The 9,273-nt window shown below is 41.0% G+C and overlaps 1 protein-coding gene across 2 annotated transcripts; it reads left to right on the top strand.

Annotated features, from left to right (window-relative positions):
• Positions 1–2,919: 2,919 nt before the first annotated feature.
• On the top strand, positions 2,920–8,964 carry LOC123085726 (protein ROLLING AND ERECT LEAF 2). Of its 2 annotated transcripts, none has more exons than XM_044507419.1 (6): positions 2,920–3,190; positions 4,385–5,796; positions 6,006–6,080; positions 6,506–6,720; positions 7,654–7,877; positions 7,997–8,964. In XM_044507419.1, the coding sequence occupies exons 2-6, from the start codon at positions 4,521–4,523 to the stop codon at positions 8,652–8,654; spliced, it is 2,448 nt and encodes an 815-aa protein (XP_044363354.1). In that variant the 5' UTR covers positions 2,920–3,190; positions 4,385–4,520; the 3' UTR covers positions 8,655–8,964. The 2 variants fall into 2 exon arrangements, with proteins under 2 accessions (XP_044363354.1, XP_044363355.1); XM_044507420.1 differs by having other exon boundaries at positions 2,934–3,190; positions 4,498–5,796.
• Positions 8,965–9,273: the final 309 nt, after the last annotated feature.

Genomic DNA, 9,273 nt, shown 5'->3' with positions numbered 1-9,273 from the left:
ATTTTTAATTGACAAATGTTTTTGGATTCTGAGGAACACTTTTGAATTTTGCAAAACTGAACATTTTTGTTATTCAAAATCATTTTTGGAATTTGCTAATATTTTTTAATTCATGATTTTTAATTTATTGGACATTTTTCAAATATGTAAAAAATTATTCATGATTTTTTTATTTTTAGAAATGTTCTTAAAATCCATGACCATACTTCATTCTATCAAAAACATTTTAAATGTTCTCTCTACTTTTTTTTCCAGTTTTCCTTCCTCTTTGTTTTTTCATTCACTTTTTTAGATGGGCTGAAGCCCAATAAGGTAACTGCCAGCCAACTGAAGTAACCGTCTTGGGCGTGCGTGTTTGGTTGTCATTCGACGTATTTAGGTTATTTTGCTGCCAGGGAAGGGGCAACCTAGTATCTTGTTTCGTGCGTTTGTGAGGGGTTCGCCGGTTGGCGCCAACTTGTCGGTTCTGAGTTGAGTGATCGGGTCGCCATTTTCTTTGTCTTCTCCGCCAGACTCCTTTGAAGGTGTATTCACTTTGGAAGACCTATGCTAGCTAGGGGAGAGGTAGAACGAAAACTAGGTGCTGGAGATTGATGCCAATACGAGCACATGTCGAAAAGTTGTTGTAGCTAGGCTTGTGGCAGTAGATCTAACATCAAGGTCAGAAAGCGACTAGGTCGAGAGATTATAGTCCTTTCGGGGATGAAAACCAATTCAAGGAGAGTAATTTTACTGGCGGCGGCAGAGGCACGAGTGAATTCAGTTTGGAGGGTGGGGGGCGGGGGATGCATTGTACATGAGCCTACGGTCATGCCTACACGTGCTAGCAAAGTTGAAACGTTGGAGAAAAGAGATGTCCATTTTGATGTACATGGTCCAATGGTCAAGTCGGTTTATGTAGGATGAAACCGACGATTCTCTTGAACTCAAACAATTAACGATGAAAACATCGAACTGAACACCATATAAACACAATGGAAACATCGAACCGAACATCGTATAAACCAGGATTATCAATCAACTTAGTTTTCCGATTTTCGGTGTAAAAATGACCACATCAATCCGTAATAGTAGTAAAAAGAGACTCAACCCGCGAGCGTGAAATGACACGACAAAGCGTGCGTCATCCTCGAGCGCATTGCAATCTTCGAAAAAAACGTAGAGAAAACTCGCGATTGTAAAAGAAGGAGCTAATATCACCAGGAGTCATAAAACTTGCTATGCATGTTCAGTTTAGTGCCAAAACTTTGAAAATACGGATTTGTGGTCACTCAACTTGCATTATCCTGCAAATACGGTCACAAAGTGCATATGCGGGCATATCCGCCCCTTGTGTGGCATGACATGCGTGCATGGCCCCACTGGCAGTGACTATTGGTGCTGGAGGCGCTAGTGTGACGTCATCCTTAGAGAAAAGAGGTGCTACGTGTGACGTTATTTTTGCAGAAATGATTAAAAAATAATCGTGATGTAAGCTCTCAAACCAGCAACCAAATTCAGTCTTGTCACCGGTGCTAACCACCCACACAAGGCTCCCTTGCCTTTCTAGTAATGAGATGAATATTGTATTATATTGGTCAACCCAATAAATAATGTATTTTTTGCCAGGACAACCATAAAATGATTCGAATTCAAAAAAAAATTGTTGATTTGTTTTTAAGGATGAGGGAATTTTGTTGCCATTTCGAAATTCGTACTTGCTCATGTGTCTGAGGAAAAACAAATAATTTTGTATGTTGGCAACGACGACTAATCGTATCCAACATTTTTTTTTCTCGATAGCATTTTTTTCTCGGTACGGGCTAGAAAAACTGGTTTCTAGATAATCTCGGAAATTTCAAAAAAGTCGCACAAATTTATTCAAACAATTTGGAATTAAATTTTTTAGCACTAAAATATATATAACTGAACCTAGAAAAGAACAAATCTTACGCACGATTCCAGCGGTTAGTAACCCGCATCTGCTGGGTGACCCCGGCTTGGGAGTTCAAGTAAATATCAGCTAAAATTAATGATGAAGACCATTGGAATCAATCAAGTGACCATGGGTAATACAGCAAAAGTTGTGGCACCGAACTATGCGCTGCGTTGTATGATTATGTGCATACATATCTTATTTGATATAGTTCTGGGTGTTTAAATTCAAAAAAATACATTTGAAATTTTGGCATGAGGTTCAGTGACCACCGGGATTTCTCGGAACAGAATAAAAAAATCTGCTTATATCTTGGACCGGTTTTTTAATTCTAATTTGATTTAGAACTTTATGGTTTCAAAATCCAAGATTTTCTGAAAACTGGTTTTTTCGGTCGCACCTGGAAAAAAACAGAATCGAGAAAAAAGCCTGACTTTACTATAACTTAATTTGTCTCTGTTATTTAACGTGACAATCTACTTAGCGTACTGGTTGGCAGAGGGTATGCCGGGGTACATGAGCTCGTGAGTTCCATTCCTCTCATACCTCTCATACCACCACGCAGTGACAAGTGGACCCCATGTCAAGGAGAGATTTATATATATCCGCAAAAAAGGAGAGATTTATTCCTCACAAGCAGGCCCAGACGTGCTGATGAGGAGCTTCTACAATCAAACAAGAGCAGGGTGTATCTGTAAAAAGAACATGCACACAGCACACGTAGCACCGTGTTGTTCCAGTCACTAATAGTGGGCCATAGCAACGTTGGCATGCCACGTAAGCATAATATGTGTCTAGAGATGGATGAAGTGACCGTATTTGCACGCGGGGACAAGTTGAATGACCACAATTTCGTATTTTCAAAGTTTTAGCACTAAACTGAATATGAAGCGCAAGTTCTATGATTTCTGGTGATATTACCTCTAAAAGAAGAGGAGAAGAGAACAAATGCCAGCTCGTTTCGCCTTTTGCCTTTCGGCTCCATCCTCCCTCGTGGACAGTGGCCAGAGCCAGGCTACGGGCACACGCCTCCCTCTACACGTCGTGTTCCCACCAGCAGGCACACACGCGCATACGCATCTTTCTCATCTGCCGCAGGACGGCAGGAGGCACCGCCCCGCACCAGCACCTGCTCATCATCTTCGAAGCTTCTCTCCTCCTCTCCACCCCACTCCACGACCAGCTAGTGCCGACCTCCTCCGCAGCGCCAATCCGACGCGGCCGCCGCGAGCCCGAGATCCCGTGCCCAACGCTCCCTCTTCGAGGCCAAGCCAGGTAATTCTCTTCCCTCCCCTCCCCTGGATTGCTCTGGGCGGTTTCTCCGCGTTGATTAGGCCAATTGCGGTGGGTCTGCCGCTGGGGTGGGTGAATTGGGTGTTACTTGTGTGCTCCATGGCCGCTGCGAGGCAAAACTTGGATCTTCGGTGTTTCCGTGGGGGTTTCTCTTTTGTTTGCCTTGTTAGTACGCTCTCAAGATCAGTTCCTTTTCTTCCTCCGCGTTATGGTGTCAATGGAGAACCTGTAGATGGATGGTTCGACGTGATGGGGCCGTGAATTGGGTGGGTGGTCGCAATGGGCTGACAGAGTTAATTTTACTACTTATTTGCTGGCCGGATTGGTAAAGCTCAAGCTTTTTCCTTCTTATATGCGTCTTCTTTATTGCTCCACAACTCAATTGAGCTCGTTTAGTCCAAGAGGGTTGGTTTAATCCAAGACGTGCTGATCCTTCTAAATAATTTGGACGTGCCTGGAATTAACTTATATTTGAGTTCGGTCTCGTGCTGTTTGAGAATCCCATAACGCCTAATCTGCTGCTTCACATGGCTTCTCCAAGATTGAGAGAATACACTTGGTTAGTTAAGGGATTTATGCGCTGGCTTGATACTGCATAAGTTAGGTTTCTGCTTGCTTCTATAAGCTTTTTGCCGAGACAATCGAGGAATTTGCTCTGTGTGTTCTCTTTAATTGGTTTATTGAGGATTTAGGGGGAAAATCACATATTCTTGAAATGCATCCTGTCTGGTCGTTTAAGTGGAGTTGGTCATGGTTTCGTTGTATATACTATATCGTTATGGACTAGGGAAGCAGCGTTCTAGTTGATGCAGGATCGTATGAGGTTAATTGCTGGTTTTGTTCCCAGCATCTGAGTTCAGTTTCTGTATTTCTATTTGGAGTTTCTCAGTGCTGATGAGAAGAGATAAAATTTTGGGACAGATTTGAGCAGGCTAGTTTTAGTGGAAGTGAATTTGTGTGCTGTACCCAAAGTGCTTGCCTGTGAGTGACGCATACCGAGCTTTTGTAGAATATTTAGTATATACAGTGGCGATCAAAATTTATATTTCCTTTTGAATAGACTGAATCTAATTGGTATGCACGACTGCTGATGAAACGTTGGGTTATCTTTCTTGTCAGCTAAGTAAACGTTCGGATATTATCTAATCGTAAATTACTTAATATGTGGAAATGCAGGTACGAAGTTGCACTGTCTGTGCATTGTTTTACATAAAAACATCTCTCTGCCATAAGAGCTTTGATCTGCAGTGCATGGCTCTGATTTTGCTGTTCTTCTAAAATTTGCTCAGCATCAAGAGTGACACACATTAAAATGGGGTCTACACGAGCAACGAGTGAAGATGACAAGGCTCTTGTCTTGTGCCAGGAAAGAAAACGTTATGTGAAAGAAGCACTTGATGGGAGATGTGCATTTGCAGCCGCTCACTTTGCGTATATTCAGTCGCTGAGGCACACAGGATTTGCTCTGAGAAAATTTGTAGAACCTGAAGTGCCAACAGACTCTTCATTATACACATCAACATCTGCAACACCAGAGCCTCCTGGCATGAGGCATAGATCGATGAACCTCTCCCCATCTGTATCACATCCGGCCAGTGACTCCTTCTCCCCAGCTCCGTCCCCGTTATCTTCCGGGCGTTTCCATGTCAATCATATGAAAGCCGGGAGGAACCCAGTGAGGACTGTTGAGGAAAAGGTGCCTGTTCCTGTAACAGCAACTCTGGAGACTTCATCCTCAGTTCCCATTCAAACTGTACATGATCTGGATGATAGTTCTACATTTGAAGCTCCTCCAGGGACACCACCATGGGACTACTTTGGCCTTTTTCAACCTGTTGAGAGCCAGTTGTCATTTCGTGATGAGAAGGAATCTGGTCATGATTTTGAAAATGCTGATGATATTAGGCGCCTTCGGGAGAAGGAAGGAATTCCAGAGCTTGAGGAGGAATTGGAGAAGTCGCATGCTCATGCTGGTGATGTTAGGCTCTCGCAACAGGAGAAAACTCTAGATGTCAGAGATGGGGAGCAATCTACTATGAGTGGAAGGGAGGATGATTTTGCAGACTCAGAAGATGATTTTGAGAACCCATCTTCTGAACCTTTAGTGCGGATGTTCAAGAACCGCAATGATACACCTGTTGAAAATATTGTAACAGATCAGTCACCTGCACATCTTGCTGCAGATAAGGTTGTCTCAGAAAATTTGGTAGATAAGGTTGCCTTGGAAAATATTGCAGATAAGGTTGCCTTGGAAAATATTCATTCCAAAACGGAGGAGCCGAAAAGTGACAACAAGGTACTTGAGCCAAAAAGTGACAATAGGGTACTTGACATTAGCATGTATGAAACTGATGAAACCCCTGTGACGAGCCCTGTGAAAGAAGTGGTATCTTCGGTTGCCGCTCATTCTATAAACGGGAAATCGAAGGAACCTTTTCGTGATGTTAGAAACGGGGTAAAGGACCTGTCTACATCCATGAAAGAAGTTGAAATCTTATTTATCAAGGCATCTGATTCTGGCAAAGAAGTCCCGAGGATGCTTGAAGCGGATAAAGTCAATTTCCGCCCTTTGCTAACCGAAGAAAGAGGTCAGAACTCAATTAATTAGATTACTGTTCTGTAATATTTTGATGGAGCTTTGCTTCAAAACAAATGATAGAAAGGTTCTGCATGCAACACTGCAGAACTCATGATGTGAAACTATAACAATATTACTTGTACCCATGACCATTATTACTTGCTGTTCCTCTCTTTCTAGTTTTTAGAACTTGGGTTAACTTAAGTAATTATAATGCAGCACGTGGATTAAAGGCACCAGGCTTTTTTGCAACACTCTTTGCTTGCTGCAGGGAGGAAGTCCCTGTTCCTCAGCGTAAGTTTTTTCTAACTCTCAGTGACAGTCTTCCTTCCATTTTCCAGCACACAATTCTAGTTCCTGTGATTACATCGTATGATGTCATTTGCATGTTATTTCTTCCATGATCTTCCGTTGAAGCGGCTTATTTTTCTACGTACCAGAAAATGATATGTTCCATGTAGATATGTTTTACTTTTCACGGTTTCCTGTATAGAGCTTGACCATTGATTATCCTAACATGTTAGTATAACTGTGTGAATATCATTGGTGAAGTCAAAAAATTCTGAATACAAGGGCATGTCTACAGTTTATGTGACCAACATATGTTTTTTCTTTATGTGCAAAGCTTTTGCACTTTCTCTAAATAGAATCTTTATTATTTCATCTGTTATCCTGTTGTAAATGGTAGGGAGGGATAAATATCTTGTGCTTTATTGCAGCTCCACCACAAGCCGACGTGAAGCATCTTACCTGGCATAGATCAGTGTCTTCGCACTCTTCGTCATCAAGGAATCCTCTTGGGGCAGCATCGAAAGTTGATGTCGATGGTCTCACTGGAAATATCTTTAGTGGTGTATACATGAATTCTGGCAGTCACGCTTCCACACTAGATAGATTGTATGCATGGGAGAGAAAGCTCTGTGATGAAGTCAAGGTAAAAACTTATTTGGCCGGTCCTTTACGAGATACTCTTTTTTTCTTAATCTGTTTTAGCCACTGTTTTAAACTAGATATGCGTTGCTAGAAATTTTTATAGCAATGAAATTATCAGAGGTAAAATCAGAATATATGAGAATAATACCACACCACATTTTCGTCATATGAATGATAGCAAACCTAGAGGTAAATAGATGGTGGATGCATGTTATATTGTCTGACATTCAAGTTCAATTATTTTTTGCTGAAAAAATAAAAAATAAAAATTGATTATATGGAGACTTGCATGTGGTGGAAACTGCAAGGGTTGCATCCACATGATGATGTAGATGGCTTTCATGTGCATTTTAAATGCGATCACTTGCTTATGAAAAAATAAAAATAAGAATTGATGAAGTGGAGGACTTGCATGTGGTGGAAAGTGGAAGATTTACATATGCTTGATGATGTGGATGGCTTGCATGCCCATTTAAATGGGATCACTTACTTAGATATATAGGATATCACGTAGTAGAGGCTTATCAATATATCTGCAGAAGTATGTAGTAATTTTTTTTGAAATAAAATGACGCAAATTGCACTGGGATTATAATGATGTTCTTTTATCTCAAGCTTGGAGTATTGATTAAAAATGGAAGATGAAACAATGTGCAACAAACAGAGCCTGAAATATATTTATATTGAATGTTGGTACACATGATATGCCCACTTGAATATGCATTTAGCAGTTTGTGCCATTCCTATTTTCTGTGTTTGAATTATTTGTACTATTATTCCTGAATAAATGACACATCTGTATGTCCTTTTGCCTTGAGTCTGTGAATTGGTTGACACCTCCATACTTTCTTGCCTTTTTTCTTTAAATGACCTCTCCATGTCTTTTCACCATATTTAGTGTTTCTGTAAATGCTAACCTTTGTATTGCCTTCAGGCTAGCAGTACAATTTGCAGGCAGTATGATGAAAAATGTAGGTACCTGAGAAACCAGGAATCAAGAGGAGAAAGCCACATGAGTATTGATAGAACCCGTGCTGTTGTGAAGGATTTGTACTCCAGAATTTGTGTGGCCATTCAGAGAATTGACATGATTTCCAAGAACATAGAGGATCTGAGGGACAAAGAGCTTCAACCGCAGCTTGAAGAATTAATTGGAAGGTATTGGTTTTCCATTTATTTTGTACGTAACTACATACATATTGCAATTCAATAGGCATTTTCTGGAATGGTCTTAGTTTATCATTTGCTCTTGGTTAAAATATTCACATTTTTTGCAGCTTAACTCGCATGTGGGAAACAATGCTCGAGTGTCACCGGCATCAACATGAGATTATTAAGCTAGTATCCAACAGTGGCGGTATAAAGGTCTTAATTCGGTCGGAATCACAGTTCCAAGCAACTCTACTCCTTCAGGTTGAACTAAAGTCACTATTTTCAAACTTCCAGAGATGGATAGTATCCCATAGATCTTACTTGAATAGCCTACAGTCATGGTTACTGAAGTGTGTGAAATCACTAAGGACGAAGAAAAAATCTAGAAAGAAGAAAGATACCGATTTTCAAATAACAAATTTTGCTGTTGCACCCATATTTACAATCTGTGAGCAATGGATTAAGTTACTGGATGAGTTGCCAATCGAAGACTTGGAAGGTGGTATTAAAGGTCTCCTTGCAGATATAAACCATTGTATGCCTCGTCAAGAGAAGAGGCGTGGTGGTTCAAGGTCTACATTTGCAATACCTAATGGAGGGTTGAATGATGAAATGAGGGGAATCCATAGAAACGACGCTCATACGGATTTACAGTCGAGCCTGGAGAGCTTCCTAGGGAAGCTTGAATTCTTCTCAGATGTTTCAGTGCACAAATATGGCGAACTCAAGAAAAAAATTAATACGGCAAAGGAGAAATATGAGGAGGCAAATCGGTTGCACTAATTTCTGGAGTGAATCATAATATAGCTCAAAAGTCATCTGAGATGGATAAATAAACCGTCCATTGTGTACATTTGTTCATCGAACTAATAGGCACAAATCACTGCCATCATATTTTGCGAGCTCATGATAGTCTAGGGGGACAGGCATGGGGGTAAATATGTAGATATCCGGCCTTGTGGCTAATGCCACTCGACCTTAATCTGGGATGTAAATGTGAGGTGTAGGTAAATTAAAGTGTAAGATGGGGGATACAAGATGTATATTTGTGCTGGGGTATATCAGTATATGATATGAGGTTTCCTGTTCTTCATGTTGGCACCTGGGCATAAGCTTGGACTTTTCATTCAGTGTTTTGTATCTATGATTGCAATTCCATTCTCGTGTTGTTTAGGTCTTATTTAGGCTGGTACGATGTTTCTTATTTTGAACTTATTGTACAGTATTTATTTGAGAGTAACGCTCGCCAGAGAAGAGTAAACTGGATCAAACTCAGTAAGAAAGAAAGGAAAGAAACCAATAGACCAGCACGGCAAGCTAGCTCAGAGCTTCCTAGGCACAGCCTCTTGAGCCAGGCGACGCAACAGGTTGCCGTCTAATGGCGCGCGCACTCCGTTGGCGG

The sequence above is a fragment of the Triticum aestivum genome, chromosome 4A (assembly GCF_018294505.1).
Source record: "Triticum aestivum cultivar Chinese Spring chromosome 4A, IWGSC CS RefSeq v2.1, whole genome shotgun sequence".
Lineage (NCBI taxonomy): Eukaryota > Viridiplantae > Streptophyta > Magnoliopsida > Poales > Poaceae > Triticum > Triticum aestivum.
The sequence above is the reverse complement of the archived record's forward strand: the minus strand, read 5'-3'. Positions and strand labels throughout refer to the sequence as shown.

What these genes read in the sequence shown, in the direction of transcription:
- LOC123085726 (XM_044507419.1), top strand. Translation starts at nt 4,521, where the DNA reads ATGGGGTCTACACGAGCAACGAGTGAAGATGACAAGGCTCTTGTCTTG. An exon ending in TTTGCTAACCGAAGAAAGAG is followed by an intron (nt 5,797 to 6,005) that starts GTCAGAACTCAA and finishes ATTATAATGCAG; the next exon opens with CACGTGGATTAAAGGCACCA. An exon ending in GGAAGTCCCTGTTCCTCAGC is followed by an intron (nt 6,081 to 6,505) that starts GTAAGTTTTTTC and finishes GCTTTATTGCAG; the next exon opens with CTCCACCACAAGCCGACGTG.